Genomic DNA, 23,244 nt, shown 5'->3' on the forward strand with positions numbered 1-23,244 from the left:
CACTACTGGGGGCACTGTATAAGGGGAACTAATGGCGGGCTGCATAAGGGGGACTACTACAGGGGGAACTGTGTAAGGGGCACTGCATATGGGGGATCATTACTGGGGGCCTGTATAAGGGGAACTAATCGGGGGCTGCATAAGGGGGACCACTACTGGGGGCACTGTATAAGGGGCACTACTGGGGGCCTGCTTAAGAGGCACTACTGGGGGCCTGCAGAAGAGGGACCACTACTGGGGGCATTGTATACTGGGGACACTATATAAGGGGTACTACTGGGGGCCTGCATCATTGCTGATGTCAGTGGGGCCGCCCCCAAACGGCAAGCGTTCCGTCGGGAACGCCTCCGTTTGGCCGGCCACCCCCCCTGCCCGCCTCCCAAAAGGGGCGAGCTGTCAATCACCATCGACAGCCCGCCCCCTTTGGTGAGAGACCCGTAGCGACGGAGCGCCCATCGCTAGCCGGGTCTCACGCATGCGCACGTCGGAGCCGGCTCCGACGTACGCATACCCAGTGGGCAAACGACCCGGTTGCGAGCGCTGGGTCTGAATAAGGCTCACAGTCTCCCAGTAACATCAGCTGTGTCCCGGCAGCACAAATACCCCATTTAATGCTAATGTTTCAGGGGGACTACTTGTAGTATGCTGCCTAAGAAGTACCAGGTCCTTACAGATCTTATAAAAGCTTTTTGCATTTTTTTAAATCCTCTGAGTGCTGCTGTTTTTTTTGAACCGCTGGACTGTATATTCTATAAGCCTCCATCAAATAAACGTAATGGTGCATACACACCGTCAGATCAGACAACGTTAAAGATATTGTTGTGTGATCGTCCTGCATGTGCTGGATGATCGTTATCGAACATCCAGCACAGCACCAATCCCCAAACAATTAAATGACCCGAGATCCACGATCATGGGTCCCTATATCGACCAGGTTGGACTGCATGCACGGGCGATGATCTTTATCGACAATCCGTGCCCGCGCATTGTCCGTCGTTTGGGGGTTTGGAAGGGGCTAAAAAATGGACGATATACACGATCTAACGATATCGTTTATGTTGTCCTGCTAAATCTGACCGTGTGTATGCACCATAAGTATGATTTCAGTAGTTTATTATCGTATTATATGTGTGTAGGTAGTTTACTAAAATATATATAATCATCGGAATACATCGATGTTCCAGACCCAATGTTTAGTACTAAACAATGATTTGTATCCAATGTTACAGCATCGGTACTTCCATTGTATTCTTTCGATGTCCCATCCCTAGCCGGGCTATCGATGTGGGCGTGGCTGAACAGATAGAAGTGGGCGTGACCCGCTGGTTCCAGGGGCTTCGGAAGGAAAGCCGGGAGATTAGAAAGCTGAACGGACTTCCACAATAAAGCAGCGAGCGTCATGTCATCGTTTCCTTTCGTTATTGGCTGCTCAAACAAGCGGGCGTGGCCTACTCGGGCTAGAGGGGCGTGGACTTCCTTCCAGAGCTTTCCGAGAGGCTGGATAAAGGAATCGTTAAGGGACGTGACCAGCAATGCAAATAAGAAGGGCGTGGCTACCAACACAGGCTGGTGAATGAGCCCGTAGGGCTACGGGCGTGGCTTCGACGAGTTCGGAGAGGAATTAAAGGGACAGTAGCGGCAATAGGGCGCTCGCAGTAGCTCGCTTCCTCTTAGTACATTAGTGTGACGTGTGTGCAGCTGGCCAGAGCCGGGGGTCACTTTACAGGTATGATCATGCAGCCTATAGTGTGTGTATATATTTTATGTATGTGTAGTAGGTGACCTATGAGCATGTGCAGTGTACTTGATCACTGTCAAAATAGCCTCCCCTGGTCAGTCCTCATACAGTACATGGTCATATCAGGAAGGCTGGTTACAGCCAGGAGATGAGTGCTAGCTCTTGGGCTCCTTCATAAGCTGTGGGGTTTAGCCCAAGAGCTAGCACTCTCCTCACCGGATATACACTGCTGCTCAGGGCAGATCTGGTTATGTTTACCCAGCAACATAATCATATACATGTGTGTGTGTGTGATTCAGGGACTATTGTTATAAATAATGTGTTTATACATAATTGGATATTCTGTTATTGTGCAGACTGGACTTTTCTCTGCATGTAGATGGAGAAGAGCTTATAGTAATTGAAGTTGGGAGAGAAATATGTGTGTGTGTCAGACCTTAGATTAGTTTAGCTGTGAGCAGCAGCTCGGGATGTTGGTAATTGCAAACAGCGCTTCTCTTGCATTGCCATCAGCTGTCTGTGTGTATGTGCGACTTCCTGGTAGGCATTCTCCTGTCCCTGCACTTGTGATGAAGGCTGCATAGATCTGCATGGCAATGTGACACTACATCACATCACATTGCACTGCACACAGCTGGGAGGTGACGCAAGACTCCTATCACCACTTGCAGGTTGTTTTGCAGACTTCTAGGAAAAGTTTTCCTGCTCCCCTCTGCTGTGTGTTTATATTGGTGCCGGCTAGGGCTGAGGCTCCCCCAGAGGATGAGGATGGTATAACACTGAGGGACTGGGCGACGCAATTGGGAATTTTCTAGAAAAGATTAGTAGTGGATTCACCCCAGCTGACCAACTTCCTACTGTCTAAAGGAAAAGATCATAACATTAGAGAGTTGAGACCATGTTACACTGAAGAAAAAGTGTTTTATTTATATATATATATATATATATATATATATATATATATATATATATATATATATATTTGGGGGTATAACACTAATTTGAATATCAGTTGTGATGCACTGTTCTTGTCCCCTCTATGAGAATTATTTCAGGTCTTTATGGTACCCCTAAGGCTATATTTGCAGATAGTTGCCTGTCATATTTGAATACATAGAGCCTGATGAGCAGTGCGCATGGTTTGCTACCAGTGATCTCAGGGCCTGATTCAGAGCCGCTCGTAAGCGGCCGCTCGTTAGCTCCGAGCGATGTTCACACAACTGCGCATGTGTATGGGTTGTAATGCGCATGCGCAAACCAGTCAGTGCGGTCGGAAATTCTGTGCTCGCAAAATAGCGAATGCCTGATAATTTGAGTGACAGGATGAGGAGTTTGTGGGTGGTAACAGGGGAAGGTGCTTGAAAACGGGGAGTGGAGATCTGAACGCAGGCGTGCCAAAAGGTCAAAACGGGTGTTTTAAGGGTGTGCATAATTAACAAAGCAGCGTCATCGACCACGTCACTTGGTTGTTTCTTAGCCTAAACTGCTCGCATTATTGCGGTAGGAAAATCCAACCACAAGCACTGCGAGCAGTTCAGACGCCTTTCGATGTACTCGATTAATCTAATAAATAGCGGAGATGACGTAGGATGCAAGCGGCCAGGGGGCGTCTTTTCAAAATAGCGAGCGCATATTTCGTTCGCTCGCTCGCTCAGACATAGAGGCGTCAACAGACCGCAAAGAGCGAGCGCTCAATTTAAATAGCCGGCCCCTTTTTCTGAACGAGCGAGCGCAAATAGCGTCCGGCTCTGAATCAGGCCCTCAGTGCACACTTTCAGCTAACTTTTATAGTAGGTGCAGAAGTGGCCCCTCCATACAGACATATCCTCACTGGTGTCCAGGGCAGCAGAGCTCTCATTTGTATGAGCTTTGTCCATCTTTAGTGGTAAGTATGGATGCAATCGAAATGCATACCACTGTGTGATCAGTACTTGCGTGCACCCATTTAATTTGTGGCAGTTGCAGTGCGAATTCACCCAGGGTATGCTCACCACATGGGTATACGTACAACTGTGCATCACACGGCATGAAACCGCCATCCTGTTTTGTTTTTTTTTCTCAAATGGCAGGTATGCTTTTCATGTGAAATAAAAAATAAAAGATGCCCGGTAAACCCGTCTACTTAATAGTCAGCCAGCCAGTCGGGAGCGTTTCCTGGCTTACTTGCTTATCAGTCAGCCAATCAGGCGTTGCCTATCCAAAATACATGCGACCAACAGGATAGTAGGGGTCACCCACCGTGGTCATGGCAGGTTAAATTAGGGGTCAGCAACTGTGGCCATAGCAGACTAGTAGGGGTCACCAACCGTGGTCATGGCAGGTGGCAGACAAGAATAGTAGGGGTTCACCAACAGTGGTCAGGGCAGGCTGCTCGCAAGAATACAAACTGTGGTCAAAACAAGTTGCAGACAAGGATTGTAGTTTCACCCATGGTTTGGGCAGACAGCTGAGAAGAATGGACAAAACGCAAGCAGCAAAAATCCACCAGACAACCAAGAAGATACAGAGCACAGCACTTCTCCTCAGTGACCGGGAGCCGGGTACTGCTTTGTGACGTTATTGTGCAGCGCCCAGGTCCCTGAAGAGGAGCTGGGAGTGCCAGGAGAGTTTCTGGGGGCTGCCCATCATCTCAAGGTGTGCCAGGAAAGCCCCCAGACTGAGGAAAATGGAGGCGTGCCACAACAGTACACCCTCTCCCCGTGAGGTCACACCCACTGTTCGCTAATGCGCTGGAGTCTATTTGGCACCCAGGGTGGCACCGACCTCAGTGATGCCACTGACTGAGCGGTAATAGAATGTCGCTAGCTGACATTCAACCTCTGTTTTATAATACTGATGTATACTGATACTATATAAGCTATAGAAAGGGAGCTGCATAGTGCATTAGAATTAGTTTATTCAGTAGATTATTTCTAAACACAAAATTATAATACAGAAGACCAGAGATGAGCTAATCGTGTTATTACTCAGTAAATCCTGTATACACATCATGAAACCTGTACAGTAATAAAAGATAATTGCATAAATCATACAGTACGAGAGTCAGTACTGTGCATTAGGCAATGCAGAAGAGCCAAACAACACAGGTTTGAACAGCTGTAAGTATATCCTTCATTTGAATAGTGTCATCGGTGCAGGGAGCACAAGCTAGAAGATCAATTTAATAATTGGCTGCATTTGTAAGTCACCGATTCTCAATCATTTGGGCCCCAAAATTTAAACAGTCAATAATAACAAATGCAAAACACATATGATTTTACATTTTATACTGTAGTTTTACATTTCGTGGCCAAAACCATGGCTGCTTAGTAAATCTCGCCCTATGTCTTATTTGTAAATGTACTATAGGGTGACAAGCCCACCTACTGCTTCTGGAAACTCTGCTGTTATGTCGTAAATACAATTGTATGTACATTTCTGCAGAAAATGGTGAAGGAAACGATGTATTACGATATACTGGGGCTGCTGCCAACCGCTTCCTCAGATGATGTGAAACGGGCGTTCAGACGACTGGCTTTGAAATACCACCCCGATAAGAACCCAAACGCAGGTGAAAAGGTAGGTGCGCTCTGTATAGCGGAGACCGTTATCGGCATACATTTTGTTTTCTGCTTGTTCAATCGATTTCTAATCCAGGGGTCCACGTTGGTCTCTCTGCTAGGACTGAATTTAATTTATAAATACGGACCTCATTTAGCTTCCGTCCTGTTCTGCGGCCGGAGGGTGGGATGCTCGCTGAAAATGTGGCTAGTTCCCGGGAAAGAGCGCTGCATTCAACAAGCGGTCGTGTGGATGAGCCTGTAAGCAGAGTATGTAGGCCGTTACTCTCTAATTCACAAACTCTATACTCGCCAGCCGTGCTGACCTTAAAAGAGACTTTGGGGCATATCCAATTAGACGTGATAAAGCGAAAAGTTAACGGTGAAGTTTTCGCACACTTCAGGGATTTTGGTGCGACATTTTCGCGTCTTTTGTCTACGTGTGCTCCCGTTTTTCTCACTATCCTATTACAATATATGCGATGGTGTAACAAGCGAAGAGTACAGCAGATTTTGGGGAAATCTGTCTGTACCCCGAAAAAACCCTAAATGACATAGGCAATCAATTTTGAAGTGGATTAATGGACATAGGCCCTCATTCAGAGCCGCTCGTTAGCGGCAGTACGCTCGTTCCGAGCGATGTTTGCACATCTGCGCATGCGTACGGTTTTTAGTACGCATGCGCGAACCAGTCAGTGCGGCCGAAAATCGTTTGTACGCTATATAGCGAGTGCCTGCTATTTTGAGTGACAGAATGAGGCGTATGTGGGTGGTAACAGGGGAAGGTGCTTGAAAATGGGGAGTGGAGATCCGAACGCAGGCGTGCTTAAAGGTCAAAACGGGCGTTTTATGGGTGTGCATATTTAAAACAGCAGCGTCATTGAGCACGTCACTTGGTTGTTTTATAGCCAGAACTTCTCGCAAATTTGTGGTAGCAAACACCAACCACAAGAATAGCGAGCAGTTCATACGCTGGTCGATGTACTCGATTAATCTAATAAATAGCGGACATGACGTAGGGTGCGAGCGGCCAGGGGGCGTTTTTATCAAATAAACGAGCGTATGTTTTGCTCGCTCGTTCAGACTTAGAGGTGTGAACAGACCGCAATTTGCGTACGGATCATTTGAATAGCCACCCCTTGTTTTTAAACGAACGACCGCAAATAGCGAACGGCTCTGAATGAGGGCCATAATTATAGTATTTTAGGTTCTTAAATTGTGGCAAATGGCTGTTAAATGCATTTTTGTTTAACTCTGGCAAAATGATAGAAATAAAAAATATTGGGGTGGGGGAAATTAGGGGTACAATAAAATTTTGTGCAAGTATATTTTTTGGGTCATAAAAGTGAACTTGTACATTTTCTTTTACAAATACACCTGGTGCAGCCACCTGCATTGTTAAAAACACATGTCCCATCCATACACCCCCCCAAAATACCAGATCCACTACTCTGAACCCATTTTCCAACACTTTTTTTTTTAAAAAAAAAATTCACCCCAAAAATGACATGTCATTATTGGCAAAATTAAGCTAATTCAAACATTCTTTTTGCCTAAGTGCCCACATTTTTAGCCCAAAATAGGGGTTTTGCACAACTGATCACTGCTCTTAAGGTGGTTATCCACTAGACTATATGCTCCATGAGAGATATCGTCTAGTGTTTCCCCCGGCAGTGATGTGCTCAATGTCATTAACGACATAGAGCACCCACACTGAACAATATGACGTCACCCTCCCTCATCATAGTACTTGCAGAACCTGACCATATCGCCAGGTTGCCCTGCAAGTACGGGCAATGAAAGATGCCGTCGCGATCAGCGGTAGCGTGCATCGCTGGTCCAGACCGCCATGTACACTGCACGACATTGCGGACGATGAACAATAACGTTATTGTTCGAATAGTCCAATTTATCGTGCAGTGGATATGCACCTTTTGGATGGTAAACTTATGGCGGTTATTCGTCCATGGAGAATTCGCACGTGCGAAAAGTTCGGCAATAGGATTGCACGATTTGCATTTTGTACGAAAACTTTTCGCAAAACCTAACTTTTCACATCTAATTGGATGCGACCATTTAATAGGACAAATTTCTCTTCTCAAGAAAAAAAAAAAAAAAAGAGAAATTGATGTATTTTCATACATCGGGGGTTATATTTACTAAAGTGAGAGTTTATAGAAGTGGAGATGTTGCCTATAGCAGCCAATCAGATTCTACTTAACTTTATCTAGCAGCTTCTAGAAGATAATGGCTAGAATTTGGTTGCTATGGGCAACATCTCCACTTCTAAAAACCTGCACTTTAGTAAATATAACCAATGGAGTAGAAAATTGTTCCTGTCCCTATAACTTCCCCAGGTTTTGATTAAAGTATTCTTGGAAAAAAAAGTCCTATACATTTCTGAGTTATTTTCAGAGATCTCTTGAATTACAAATGAAAAATCTGTCCTCAAGGCATCCTAAAGTCCAGATTTTAAGGGTAGCCATGCTTGAGCACAGGTGACTTAATCAGTACCTCAGTCAATATGCTTTAACTTTCTGTGCTCAAGAATGGATATCCTTAAAACCTGCACTGTTGGGATGCCTTGAGTACCAAGTTTGTTTGATCTAATGGGTAAACCCCTAGTTATAGCATCACTCCTCAACCTGTAGGTTTCAACGTATGACCAAATCTACTTTGTAAGGTCCCTAATACAGTACAGTCCCTGAAATATATACACTATAACGGGGATGTGAAGCCCTCCAGCTGCTGTGGAACTACCAATCCCAGCATGTCCTGGGACATTCCTATTGGGGCATACTAACACTGTGGCAGGGCATGCTGGGATGTTTAGTTCCACAGCAGCCCGAGGGCAGCATGTTGATTACCCCTGTACTATAGGAACCGGTTTCACCATCTGTTTTGTGACTGCTGTGGAATCTGTGCTTATTTAGGTGTTATCAGATGTGTTCCCTAACAATCCAAAGAGGTCTGATCTGTTTCCCACATGCTCACATACAGGGTGCGCCATATAAATAATGCAATGTGTATTCACCCATCTATCTTGAAAAAGTAATTCATATACTCCTCATTTTGCCTTTTATGTAGTTTAAACAGATCTCGAAAGCCTACGAAGTCCTGTCCGACGCTAACAAGCGATCGCTCTACGACCACGGGGGAGAGTCCGCAGTGAAAGGGGATGGAGCGGATGGAAGATGTGGCCGGGGATCGCAGATTAACATACTGAACCTCTTCTTTGGAGGCAGTCCCAGAACTTGGACACGTGCTGACAAGAGAGGTAAGTAAATAAGGGAATGTAAGTAATGGCACCTGTGCTGTGGGCTTACCATTTAGTGTAACTAATCTCTCTCTAGGTTTATTTGCAAAGTGCGGGCACCATAGCATTTTATAATAAGTTAATTTGTAGAAAAGGTGTCAGATTCATATTTAAATGGTTTTATTTTTGTGTGTGTGTCATTGGAAGCCCAGCTGGCTGCGGTAGCATACCATGTGACTGCGCCAGGTAAGTGGTTAAGGCGGCTCTGCGTTGTTAGGATTACAATGAAACCTCTCTTCTAATCGCATTGCTCCTTTACTCAGGGAGGACTGTGACTCATCATCTCTTCGTGTCCTTGGAGGATCTATACAATGGGGCCACACGGAAACTCTCCATTCAAAAGAACGTCATCTGCCAGAATTGCAAAGGTGATCTTTATAATCCATGTGTCTCTTTACGCTTCTGTGGTGTTATGATCCTCCTCGGAGGCAGCCATTTTGTAGCTGGTGCTGAGAATGTAGCCTAGTTATTCAGGCCTGTGTAAAGCACAAAGCCATTTTATAATTTTTGCGGTTCTGCTTACAAACTAGCTGCCTCTGTCTGTGCTTTACTAATGTCACTAGGTGCTTAGAAACTTTTTGGCTATCTTCCTCCATGATGTCATTGGTTCTTAGTGACTAATGGGGTTCGCACCCAGCACCTTCAGTGTTCTCCCCAGAAATTTTTCCCAGCCGGGTGGCATCAAGAAGTAGCCGGGTGGGGGCCTTCGCAATTATGCGCACACCGGGAAAAGGGGTATCTCCCTTACCAATCCAGCCCGACATGTCTCAGGCTGCTCCCCCACTGGCTCTCAGTCAAAAGTGCCTATTATGCATTGCCCACTGTATTTTTGCTTTGCCCTTATGCAGTGCCCTCAGGCTGAAGTAGTGCCCCTATACAATTGCCCCCAGACTGGCCCCAGCCCAGAACTTAAGTTAACATGCTCGCGCTCCCACTCCTGCTGCCTTGCTCTGAGTGGATCTAATAGATCCAGCAGGCGTGCAGGGCAGGCTCCTCACATTGCGGGTGACGCCATGACCTCGCCCGTGCAGTGCATCACTGGGAATGCTTGCCTCTGGAGCGATCGGAGGCTTCTTTAGCCTCTGGTCTCTTCAGAGGCCAGCGTTCTACAGCAGGGGTCGGCGAGGGTGACCGGGAATGCGGCGGGGGAAAGTGCCGGGAGGCAGGCTGCTTCTGCCAGGCGATGCGCCCACAGAAAACAGCCTGGGGAGAACACCGACCTTCACACTGAAGGGGGGGGGTGGTCGGGGTCGGGTCATATAATTTGGTGATGGCAGCACTTTTTTTTTTATCAACCCTGTTCCCTACCGCCCACATAATCTTCATTTTACAAATCTAAAAACTGATAAACATTTGTGAGGGCAGCGGTGAGTTACAAGGTGATACTGAGGAGTCCTCTCGCAGTCCCTATTATTCTCAGTGTTGACTGCAGACTGGCCCAATTTACCAAGCTCCAAAAGGCTTAGCCCTTCGGAGATAGGCCAACGTCCTCTTCAGGTGGTGTTAAACAATTGGGCCAAGCTCCTTAAAGCTAATCTTTGACCTCCCATAATACCATGCCAGTTCAGCAGCTGGACCCAGCAAATTCTTATGGTGATTAATGCTGCTATCTCTGTTTCTCCATTGGTGATCTCTACAGCGGCTGCCGTACATCATGGGAGACAATTGGGGGGTATCTATTGTTTTCAGGAGTGGGAATGATTTTTATAGTGATTGGTTCATCTTTCATGTCTCCACCTCGCCCACTTTCTCCTCATTCCAGCCAACCAGTCCTCCGGCACCTGCATGGCAAATCCAGTCACCAATGGCTACTTTGATAGTGTTGCTGCCTGAGGGTGGGTACACATTTGCACGACATCGGGCCGATTTGGGGAAATCTGGACGACAAATCGGACATATTGTGCAGTGTGTATGCCCGACTGCGCGCTCTAGCGGGTCACATGCGATATCGTTTGATTGTCTGTGCAGCATAGCCAATCGCACAATATCGCATGCAAGGCTGTACTTAATAATGAATGACGGAACAGTGATCGTTCCGTTATTTAATAAATCTTTTTAAGTGTGTATCGGCAATATCCTTTTGGAGCAGTGCAAAGGGAAATCACCCCCTCTATCGGCACGATTGCCGGCATACAAGTGTGTAGCCGGCCTTACATTAGTCAAGCACTTTCCCCAGCAGCAGCTATAATTTGCTTTTTCACCACCTTATGGGCAAAGTGTTCTTACCTTAGATTATTGTAAGTCTACCTGGGCAGAGCATCTTTACTTTCTGTTTCATGTCACTTGTGTCATGCGGTGTAGTACGTCGGTATTACATAATTTATGGAGGATGGTGTATGTATTTGTGAACTGGGTAGAAACATGAAATAGATGCAGTGTATGTACATGAGTGTATCTGTGCCCTATGCTCACTGCTCTGCAGGAACCTGCCACTTACTTATCACTACAGCTGCTAATAATACATGTACATATCCTATTACTGTCCAAGTGCAGAACATGGGGCCCCCTGGTTAGCATAACTACTGCTTCAGAACATAAGTAAGCTTGTTCAGAATATTAAATAAACTAATTTAACAGTAGAATTGCTGCTTATTACTAATGTAATGCATTGTTAAACTGTTATTTACTAATGGGACACTCTTCTGTATCTTCTCATTCCTTCCTAATGTAACGCTTCTCAGTGGGGTAGATGTATTACCCAGCAATATAGGGAATAAGTGGTATCAACGTTATGTGCACTGATGCCACTTCTCCCCTATGTATTATTGAGTGTTCCGGTGTTAAATGAGAGGATAGCAGTGCCGGTAAGCTGGGCAAAGAATGAACGGGCACTGATTGTTCCGCCCACTGCAGCTGTCGTTTGCCCTATCGCCACAGCAGAGGCAGCACTGTCCCTGCTGCTACGGCTGCCGGCTCTGGGCTGCACGCAAGGTCTCGTGATGCTTGCATGATGCCGCGCATGCCCACTGGAGACGGCCGGGAAGGGAGAAGACAGAGCAAGAACACTAGGCTCAGGCAGGGATCGCCAGAGGGGGAAGTTTTCACTCCCCCACTCCGGCAGATGAGATCTTCATACATCTTATCGGTAGTGCTTCCTGCTTTGCCACGGTAAAGAGGAGAGGCAGGAAGAGTTATAGCTGCACGCATCATGTTGCTATAATACATCTATGCCAGTGGCCTCAGTAGGTGGAGGATACTTCCATGGTGCCTGCTTATTCCTTCTCTGACTGACTTTGACTAGGAATGGCCATTGACCATTGATGTTTACAAAACATTGATGGTTAACAGCCGATGTTGGGTAGTTTTTCCATTGATGGCGGAAAATAAATGGTTCTCTACCATCGATGGCAGAGAGCCCCCTTCAATGTTTTTTTTTTTTAATGCCAGGACACGGCGCCTAGCTCCACCCCTCAGTTGTGATTGGCCGGCAGCCCAGTATGTCATAGAGACGGGATGACCATCGGTGGTTGAAACCATAAATGGTTTTATATTCTTGATGGCACAATAGATGGTGACTATCGATAGTTAACCACCAATTGCCATCCCTAACTCTGACTGAGTGAGAGACCGCCCCCCTGTGTTTTTCCCGCCCCTGGCTCTTAGCAATGCCATGGGAGCATGTCTGAGGTCCGGGACCAAAGCAGATGTCTCCTCTCAGCAGTGGTTACTGTGGGCCTGATTCAGAGCCGGACGCTCTGACCAGAGCGCTCGCTCTGTATCAGGGCGCTCCTACCTCAACTTGGAGCGGCCTCATGGACGCTTGCATAGCTGTGGGTTACCACCCACAGCTATAGCTAGCGTCCATGATGGTGGTCGCGATGGTCGAGACCATCGCGACCATCGGGCTTGCGACGAGACCCTGTGGTAGGGTCTCGCTGCCGCAAGCCCTGGAGTGATTTTGGCTCTATCAGAGCCAAAATCGCTCCCACTGACATCACTACTGATGTCAGTGGGGCTGGACTCAGACGGTAGGCGTTCCCATGGGAACACCTCCGTCTGGCAGCCACGCCCCCGGCACGCCCACCAAAGGGGGCGTGCTGTCACTCACCATCAACCACACGCCCCCTTTGGTGCGAGACCTCGAGCGACGGATTCCCCGTCGCTCGCCGGGTCTCGCGCATGCGCACTACGGAGCTCCCTCCGTCGTGCGCACGCGCTCTTAGGCACCATTGACCCGCTTGCGAGCGTACAGCGCTCGCGAGCGGGTCAGAATCAGGCCCTGTGTGGGAAGCTCCATTCGGCTCAGCAGCTGTCACGTTGGCTCAGCAAGAAAAGGCGGGAAAAACACAGAGGGCGGGGTCTCAGCTAAGTCAGGGAAGGGATGAGCAGGCACCATGGAAGTTACTCTGTCCTCCACACACTGAGGGCACTGAGCAGGGTTACATTAGGAAGGAATGAGAAGATACAGGGTTACATTAGGAAGGAATGAGAAGATACAGGGTCACATTAGGAAGGAATGAGAAGATACAGGGTCACATTAGGAAGGAATGAGAAGATACAGGGTCACATTAGGAAGGAATGAGAAGATACAGGGTCACATTAGGAAGGAATGAGAAGATACAGGGTCACATTAGGAAGGAATGAGAAGATACAGGGTCACATTAGGAAGGAATGAGAAGATACAGGGTCACATTAGGAAGGAATGAGAAGATACAGGGTCACATTAGGAAGGAATGAGAAGATACAGGGTCACATTAGGAAGGAATGAGAAGATACAGGGTCACATTAGGAAGGAATGAGAAGATACAGGGTCACATTAGGAAGGAATGAGAAGATACAGGGTCACATTAGGAAGGAATGAGAAGATACAGGGTCACATTAGGAAGGAATGAGAAGATACAGGGTCACATTAGGAAGGAATGAGAAGATACAGGGTCACATTAGGAAGGAATGAGAAGATACAGGGTCACATTAGGAAGGAATGAGAAGATACAGGGTCACATTAGGAAGGAATGAGAAGATACAGGGTCACATTAGGAAGGAATGAGAAGATACAGGGTCACATTAGGAAGGAATGAGAAGATACAGGGTTACATTAGGAAGGAATGAGAAGATACAGGGTTACATTAGGAAGGAATGAGAAGATACAGGGTCACATTAGGAAGGAATGAGAAGATACAGGGTTACATTAGGAAGGAATGAGAAGATACAGGGTCACATTAGGAAGGAATGAGAAGATACAGGGTTACATTAGGAAGGAATGAGAAGATACAGGGTCACATTAGGAAGGAATGAGAAGATACAGGGTTACATTAGGAAGGAATGAGAAGATACAGGGTTACATTAGGAAGGAATGAGAAGATACAGGGTTACATTAGTAACAGTTACATTAGTGATAAGTAGCAGTGTAAGTGGTAGATTACTTGACATTCTGAACAAGCTTCCTGATGCTCTCAAGCAGATTAGTTCTGCTGACCCAGGGGTCCCCATGTTCTGCACTTGAACCTGAAGTTACATTGCATAGCTGGGGGTATATTTACTAAAGGTCAATTTTTGTATTTCAGAGACTAAATCATACATTTACTAACATGAATTATTTTATTTTTTTTAACATCAATTTTTTTAAACCATGTAAAAAAATCAACTGTTAGTGAATGTGTGATATAAGGGTATATTTACTGAAAGGCGATTTGGCTGATTTTATGTTTCGGGGTCTAAATTGCACATTCGCTCTTTTTTTACATCATCTGAAAAAAAAAAAAAAAAAAATCATTGGTTAGATCGGTGGTTCTCAAACTCTGCCCTCAGGACCCCACTCAGTTCACACTTTCCAGGTCACCCAGCAGGTGCACAGGTGTACTCATTACTCACTGACACATTTTAAAAGATCCACAGGTGGAGCTAATTGATTTCACTTGTGATTCTGTGAGGAGACCTGGAAAACATGCACTGTTTGGGGTCCTGAGGACCGAGTTTGAGAACCTGTGTGTTAGTAAATTGTGTGATTTAGACCCTGAAACACCAAATCGACCAAACTTTACCAAATCGACTCTTATCTGAAAATGTCCTTTTCAGGATTTATTATATCATATAAATGTGAGTGTTGTACTACATTGTAGTCTATTGTCTATTTGGTACTGTTGGAGGTAACTGCTTTTTCCACTACAGAAATTTGTGTGGCTTCCTGCTGCCTCCATTCCCCTCCTCACTTCATGTCACTGCCACTGTCACATACAGACCTGTCCTCACTGACACATCCCTCGTCTCCTGATATACTCTGTGCTGCTGGGGCACCCTGCTCCTTTCACTATATAACTGTTTTTGGGTTGTTTTTTTGTTAAATTATCCTCTAGTTGGTAATCGCCTATTCCTGCACACAAGGAAAAATGAGACGACACCACCAGCCCTTCCCATTGTCACATTAGACATTAATTTTAATTAGGTGCAGAGCTAAATCTGTAGTAAATTACCCTTTTTTTTTTTGTTCTTGACAGGCTTAGGTGCTCAGCAGGGATCAGTGATTCAGTGCCCGAAGTGCCACGGCACTGGCATGGAGGTGCATCTCGTGGGCGGGTGTATCCCCGGAATGATGCATTCCCTACAGACCACGTGCTCGGAGTGCCACGGAGAAGGGGAGCGCATCAGGCCGTGCGATCAGTGCCCTGTCTGCAATGGGAGGAAGGTGACCAGGGAGAAGAAGATCCTAAATGTGCACATAGATAAAGGTACTCGTGTGTATTTCCACTGAAACGCTCTCTGACCCTTTTTTTTTTTTTTATTTCAAAGCACAAACGCTGAGAATTTAGGCTTTTGGTGGTGGTGGGGACGGGTTTGTGTGACACTTGTGTTCTAAAAGCATCTGGAGAAAAACAAATTGTGCTGTTTGCGTAAGTACTGAATGCCCGTGTTGTGTGAGAAACTAGCGGAAGGTTGGGAGCTGTGACCCTTCCTGTGTAGGGACATCCATACTAGGCCACAGAGCCTATACTGACATCGGGCCAGTGTCGTTCATGGCTGCGCAGTAACATCCCACACGCGATGAAGCGGAATCTCCTTGTAGGACTTTATTGTAACCTCTAGTGGATTCTCTCCAAACCGCCAGTTGTGTCACAAGCAGACCTGGCCCCAGTTTAGTCATATACACATTTGTACAAGGCCCCGTCATGACCTGAATCTTGGTGACTTGGTCAGCGGTCTAAATCCTTTCGCAAAGGCGCCGCAACCTGTGCATTTTATTTCACTTCTGGGCTCCGTTCTATTAGACAAGACTTGGTCACATCCGTGAGTAAATGTGGCTACATGGTGCGCTTACGGTACAACAGGGGTGCGTACAAAAATCTACAAGTCCAGGGTGAGATCGGGCAGCGAGGGGTGTGAGTTGCTGAACTGTTTCCACGTCATTACAATGGCAACTCTCCCCTTTCGCGTCTAATTGAAATGACCCCTATATTTGTTGTAGGGAAATCATGTACCTGGCAATAGGTAAGTAATAATGAGCACATTACAGGATTTACGTATTTGTGTGGGGGTTTTTTTTTTTTGTGAAGCAGAAACTTCATTGGTTGTAATAATTTGACTTCCACTTGAATGCAATTGTATTTGTCTTTCTGTGATGTGGATCTTTTAAAATGTGTCAGTGATCTGGGAAATGTGACCTGTGTGGGGTCCTGAGGACAGAGTTTGAGAACCACTGACTCAGATGTATCTGACCAATTGGTGCCCTTGCCACCTGAGATGCAATCTAGGGAGTCTGGATAGGAGCTGTAAAATGTCCTTTCTTGTCTATTTTGAGCCTTGTTTCCCAGCCTCTGTCCTCAAGGCACACTAACAGTCCGGGTTTTAAGAATGGCCATACTTGAGCACAGGGGACTAAATTAGTATTTCTATTTTAATTTATCCCTCCGTGCTCAAACATAGATATCCTTAAAACTTGGACTGTTCGTGTGCATTGAGGTTTGGAAACTATGATTTAGAGGGAAGGGGGCTGACAGAAGATGTACTTCAGTGCCTCCCACAGACACAGCTGGTATATTCTTATTTACTTTCCCATATGCGACACAAATTACAAAAGACATTTTGAGGTTTGTGCCCAATTAAAGATGGATCAAAGACTTTTCACTTTTTCAGTTAGTGTTTAAAAAAGAGAAATATGATAATCGGCCTGCTCAGCTGAACTGGGAGAGGCGGTCTGAGCTCTGTCACACTGGCCCCGCCCCCAGATCCGGTGGCAATTACGACATACGGCTGGATAATGAGGATCTTGGTGCGGGGACCACTGGCTGCTGGGGGCTGCACTGGAGACAGGGGCTCTGCCTTGGGACACCGGGGTAACTCCTGTGCCCCATCAGAGGGGAGGTGGAGATCCCGGAGGCAGTGAGCACACAGTGGGGAGTGGGGTGGAGATATGGGGGGCTGTATGCAATCTCAGGATGGCATACAGTAGCACTCACAAGTTCCAAAATAAAATACTTTTTCGGGACTTGAATGGAATAATTATTTACGTATCCGAACTAAAGTCTGCCGACGGCAGACTCTATCGGTGGAGAATTTTAACCATGAGATATCAGTGATAGCTTCTGCATTACATAAATTATACATTGATCCGTTACCTGTAAATTCCAATTTAACATGAAAACTTTGTAACAAAATAGACCTTTAGGGGCAAGTTCATCGTCTCTTTAATTTTGTGTTATGTTCACCTGTCGCCTTGTAACATAGAAACATAGAATTTGACGGCAGATAAGAACCACTTGGCCCATCTAGTCTGCCCCATTTTTAAACATATTATTACCTCAACTCTTATTGATCCTTACTCATCCTTATGTCTATCCCATGCAAGTTTAAATTGCTCTACTGTCTTAGCCTCTACCACCTCTGATGGGAGGCTATTCCACTTGCCCACTAGTTTTAGAACATGTCCTCTTGTTCTAATACTTCTTTCTTTGAAGAATGTCTCCTTCCTTTATATATATATATATATATATATATATATAATTATATATAAAATTTCCTGGTACATTTTGTGGTGTAGACCTTGCACCATGTTAGTTGCCCTTCTTTGTACAGTCTCTAATGTATTAATATCCTTCTGGAGATATGGCCTCCAGACCTGAACACAGTATTGGAGATGAGGATGTACCAAGGACCTATACAGTGGTATTATCACTTCTTTCTTTCTGCTACTGATTCCTCTCCCTATGCAACCAAGCATCTGACTTGCCTTCCTCCTTGCTTTGTTACAATGTTTGCTTGCCTTTAAGTCACCTGAAATAGTAACTCCTAGATCCCTTTCCTCTTCAATAGTTTCCAGTATAATGCCATTAATACTATATTTAGCCTTTGGATTTTTGAGACCCAAGTGCATGATCTTTCATTTTTTGGCATTAAACTGTAGTTGCCACGTTCTTGACCATTCCTCTAGTCTACCTAGATCATCAATCATTTGTTTTACCCCTCCTGGTGTGTCTACCCTGTTGCATACCTTTTGTGTCATCTGCAATAAGGCATACTTTCCCTTCTATACCATTTGCAATGTCACAAATAAAGATATTAAAAAGCACTGGTCCAAGTACAGATCCCTGAGGTACTCCACTAGTAACATTTCCCTCTTGAGACTGCACTCCGTTTACTACAACTCTCTGTTTCCTATCCTGCAGCCATGATCTTATGCATTCAACTATCTTTGTATCCTTTGTACAAAGTGAAAGCTGCCATCTTGTGGTATATTTAAATAATGCAGAGAATACAGCCGGTCTATTAAATGGAAAATGCAGTACATCATGACTATTCACCTCAGTGATGTCACTGGTTCCTACTGAATTGATGTTTCCCTTCCCGCAGGTATGAAGAACAGACAGAAGATGATCTTTCATGGTGAGGGAGATCAGGTTCCGCTCTTACAACCTGGAGATATCATCATTGTTTTGGAGCAAAGAGAACACCCAGTTTTTCGGAGGGATAACAATGACCTCATCCTGAGCATGGAGATCGAGCTGGCAGACGCCCTGTGCGGATGTAGACAGAGGGTGCGGACTCTCGATGGGAGGACGATCCTTGTCCGGTCGAGGCCAGGTACAGTATTGGGTCTGGTCTGTGCAGGAAGCTTGTATCCAGTGACCAGAGCTCTCTGCTGCTAATCTGCACTGGTCACTACTGAAGTGAGTCTCAAACCAGAAAAGGATAGCAGGTGGTCTCTGGTCAGTTCTCTTCTGTACTGTGGAATCCAATGTTGTATACACGGAAACCATCCCTCCCTAAATGAAAAAATAAAAAGTGTCTTCATAAAAGGATTCCCCCAACCATGGTGTACCACAAACTGTGTCTATAACCTCACACAACCAATGGCATGCTACCTGTAAATATAAGTAATGTGCACACCTCCTGGCACTGTGGTCACTGGTATCTGCTCATGGCACCTGGTGAGTGCCCCTGTACCACAGTTACTGGAGGGTACAAGCAGTGCAATGTGATCTCCGTATAGTGATTAGGAGTTTACTGTGAGGAGCCGTCAGTATTTCAAGCCTTGGATGGACTCTCTGGATACATCTGGTCATAGTGCCTTTGATGCTGGTGAATTGATAGTCTGCATTGTCGTGTATACACAATAAGTCCATTGATATAAAAAATAATTTTTTTTTTAATTCTAAAACTTAAAGCATTTGAAACCTTATCTGTAGTATTAAGAGCCTGCCTCTTGCTTTCTGTAGGAGAAGTCATCAGACCGGGCGACGTTAAGTGTATCCTACGAGAGGGGATGCCTGTCTTTCGTGAGCCGCTTGAGAAAGGAAACCTCATGATTCAGTTCAAGGTATCTCCTGGCTCACTCTCTCTCTATCTATATATATACACCCTGCTTGTTGTAAGGATATTCACTCTGTGACTACGATGAGGTGTAGAGCCGCAGACCAGCTCTGATACACATGAGATCGTGATTCTCCAATTTGTCCACATACCCCTAGCACACCATGCTGTGAGGATCTCCTTAATCATGCACATGTGACTTAAAGGGGAACCCTGCATGAACCTAATATTTGTACATTGCTGGAGGCTTGCAGTTCAAAAATTAGACTCCAGCTCTGTAACAAACAACCTTTAGGGTAACAGCCAGGAGTTTTACAGTCAACTCAGGGCATGGAATGGTTATTAACCTAGCTGACTGGGTGGCTGCCAGAGTTCCCCTTTATTTTCATTGACCTAGCCCGTCCCACTGGTTATCTCAATGGTAGAACATCACGATGTTCCGTTAAGTTACAAAACCACAGATTCCTAACTTAATTCAGCCTATGTATCATTCCTGCAGCAATTACTCCCAGCAGAGTGTTTTTCTTACCATACATTTAGCTACGTTAATATTATAAAGCATCTTACTGCACTGTTCATCACAGATACTTTGACATCATATGGTAAAATCCATTGTTATCTACAAATACCCACACACGCACATTCTGCTTTCTCCTCTACCATGCAGAGATGGTAGAGGGGGCCATGGGGGGGGGGGGGATTATAAATAGCATTGGAGAAGTTGAATTTTTATTCTTTATGGTTCTCTCTGCATGCGCTGAAAGCGTTGCAGGAAAAATGGGCATGACCACGTTTTATAGGGGTGTGACACGGGCCAATTTCTTGTCACTCTGGAGCTGCTGGACTGCTTCCAGTCGCTCACTGCCCTGGGTCCGTCTCACCTCTGAGCGCTGTGACTCACTCGGTGGCGCAGCTAATTGCATTGGCGGTAAGGCTTATCGGCTACTTATTTGTTAATGGTACGCTGTAGATGCCCTGACCTGCACTGCACCGCTACTATGGGGTTTTTGGTTTTTTTGGTTCTTCTTTAAACCAGTTTATTTTACTTGTATTTAAGGTTAAGTTCCCTGAACCTGGCTGGGTTCCCATTGAACATCTACAAAAGCTACAGGAATTATTCCCATCCCAAGCAAAGCCAAACCTACCAGAAGATACAGAGGAAGTTGACTTGTCCAATTATGACCCAAGTGAAGACCAAAAGCGGGGGTGCAGAAGAGAGGCTTACGAGGAAGACGGGGTCCAATATTCCCACCCTAGGCAATGCCAAACTTCTTAGTACCAGTGGCTGTTTGGCACATTCAACCAAGAACCAGATGGTCATTTTAACTTTGAATACAAGCTGCCCTCTCGTGTTGTGGTGGTCAACACATCTGCCATCGCCTACAGACCTCTGATGGAGCACAGCCAAGTGGGAACTTTGGCCTAGTCTTCCAAAACACCCATGGATGAGTCTCCTTCACTTTTGGATAGGACAGTGGTATCATGTTCCAGCTGACCGTTGCCTGTTATTATCCAATCACCTCCTGCAATTAGTTTGCTACCTCCTTCCAAGCCTGGAAGTCGTACTAGACATTGGGAAAGGTCTTAATATCGGTGAGACGTTTACACTGACTGTAAATATAGAACCTAATTGTTTTATGGAAATTGTTTGTCATCGACGGCCATTAAGAAAGCAGTGGTTTGATGGCTGATCCATAACCAGGACCATATGTCTTTTTATGACACCACCTGCATTCCTACTGGCTGTGTATCGCCACCCACCGCCTCTGTGACATCGGGAACATAGTGCCGTCTGACATTACTCTATGGGAATTGCAATAGTGCCGAATCGGCACCAACTAATGAAATTTCACATTCGGAGGAGTTAACTTACTCCGTGAGCACACCTGTACATTAGCGAGGGACGCCTTGAGCTCTCAATGTGAATAAATAGTCGATTTATTAAAAGCTCCTGTCTTTTTGTCTTAATTAATCGGTTACTATACATCTTGAGTGATGGGGAATTATGTTTAATTGCTAGCTCAAAGTCTAATGCAGGTTTTAGTCCCAGTGCTATGTTACTTGGTGAGTTCTACAGCTATGGGGGCTTATGTAATAGGTTTCGATCTGCAGCCGCTGTTGGAACTCCTGCGAGTGTTGCCATATTTTTAAACCGGAAATTATTTTGCTTTTTTAAAATGATTGCTGTTTTAAAGTACAGGAACACTCGCAGCAGCGGCAGATCGCAACCTATTACATAAGCCCCATGGTATCTGTACGTGTGGTAAAATGACTAATCTAGGTCACATGCAGGGTGGCTACCAGAATAAGCTCTATAATGTATGGATTTGTTTGCCATGCCATCCTAAGTGAGTCACTCTTCAGTTTCAAGCATAAGGTGCCATAAAATCAAACTTCATTCAGGGCTGTAAACATTTTCACAGCATTTACTATTGGTCCTAATTATATTCAGTCACTTGTAATATCCAAACTAGCCACTAGAGGTCAGGATAAGACTATACTAACAACATGGGACTATTTAGTAGATCTGCAGAGGTGAGGAAAAAAACTTAGCTGAAGTTTATTAATTTTAGTTGATAGAAGAAAACAAATACTCATTGTAACGGTCTACTTAATGGAAAACTAAAAACCTACGCTATCTATATGCGTGGACTAAATATGATTCCTGTATACTAACCCATCATGAACAAACAATGGTGCAAATTATATACTGAGACATCATGAAAATAAATCTGCTCATATAACCGCCTCCAATGGGTTCATTTTGCACAGTAGTTTTAATTTAACATGCAACAAAGCGTAAAAAGGTGAATACGTGAGAAAAATACTGTATTCTATAATATAGAACATATTTGCATTAGAAATACAGCGTCCTCAGTGCATTCATGGCGCGTTAGCAACATTAAGTAGAGCGGACTGCATTCAGGCCAGAGGGTGCAACTAGTGACCTTCAACCATAAAACCAAATAATGGTACAACATTTTGGCCCCTGTGCTTGGCACTAAGGTAGATCACAAGGCCTCATAAACTATTGTTCATCTTATCTTTGGTTATCTATAAATCTCAGTGTAAAGGATGTCTTGTCTGATCTGCAAACAGTGTACATTTTGTTCTTTGCTCTAATTCTAACCCTACAGCCATGGTCAAAAGTTTTGAGAATGACACAAGTATTGGTTTTCACAAAGTTTTGCTGCTTCAGTGTTTTTACTAGGGATGTGCAGGCTCGGATAGGTTCGAATTTGCTCGCCGAGTTCTGATTTTTTCCCTCAAAAAAACGGGACTCAGTAAGAGGCAAAACGTCATCTTGTATGGACAAACCTCATCATTCCATCATCATTCCTGTCCATGCAAAAGTCCAGGAATGATGATGTTTGTCCATGCAAGATGACGTTTTGCCTCTTTCTGAGTCCTGTTGTTTGGATGGAAAAATCCGAATTCGGCGAGCAAATTCGAACCTATCCGAGCCTGCACATCCCTAGTAAAATCAATCAACTTCTGGGCCACATACTGACTGATGGCCGCCCATTCTTGCCTAAGCAATGCTTGGAGTTTGTCAGAATTTGTGGGTTTTTGCTTGTCCACCCGCCTGACACAGGACTGACGGTAGCACTTGCCCTCCCTCCTCCGGACAAGCGTTTTTCCAGATGCCCCAAACAATCTGAAAGAGGATTCATCAGAGAAAATAACTTTATCCCAGTCCTCAGCAGTCCAATCCCTGTACCTTTTGCAGAATATCAGTCTGTCCCTGATGGTTTTCCTGGAGAGAAGTGGCTTCTTTGCTGCCCTTCTTGACACCAGGCCGTCCTCTAAAAGTCTTCGTCCTGTGTCATGCCAACAGTAAAGCCTCCTGAGACCATCCATGTGTGGGGTTGCTTCTCAACCAAAGGAGTGGGCTCACTCACAATTTTGCC

The 23,244-nt window shown here is 45.3% G+C and overlaps 1 protein-coding gene across 1 annotated transcript; it reads left to right on the top strand.

Moving 5' to 3' along the window:
* Positions 1 to 1,612: 1,612 nt before the first annotated feature.
* On the top strand, positions 1,613 to 21,280 carry LOC148502587 (dnaJ homolog subfamily A member 1-like). Its single transcript, XM_088449662.1, has 8 exons — positions 1,613 to 1,726; positions 5,162 to 5,296; positions 8,365 to 8,554; positions 8,857 to 8,961; positions 15,028 to 15,258; positions 18,374 to 18,604; positions 19,240 to 19,340; positions 20,391 to 21,280. Exons 2-8 carry the CDS (start codon positions 5,165 to 5,167, stop codon positions 20,607 to 20,609), a joined length of 1,209 nt encoding a protein of 402 aa, XP_088305788.1. The 5' UTR covers positions 1,613 to 1,726; positions 5,162 to 5,164; the 3' UTR covers positions 20,610 to 21,280.
* Positions 21,281 to 23,244: the final 1,964 nt, after the last annotated feature.

This window comes from Taudactylus pleione, unplaced genomic scaffold, assembly GCF_031769625.1.
Source record: "Taudactylus pleione unplaced genomic scaffold, aTauple2 ptg000490l, whole genome shotgun sequence".
NCBI lineage: Eukaryota > Metazoa > Chordata > Amphibia > Anura > Myobatrachidae > Taudactylus > Taudactylus pleione.

Coding starts and splice junctions, on each gene's coding strand:
- LOC148502587 (XM_088449662.1), top strand. CDS start 5,165: ATGGTGAAGGAAACGATGTATTACGATATACTGGGGCTGCTGCCAACC. Junction 8,555..8,856: donor GACACGTGCTGACAAGAGAG/GTAAGTAAATAA, acceptor TCCTTTACTCAG/GGAGGACTGTGACTCATCAT. Junction 15,259..18,373: donor AAATGTGCACATAGATAAAG/GTACTCGTGTGT, acceptor CCCTTCCCGCAG/GTATGAAGAACAGACAGAAG.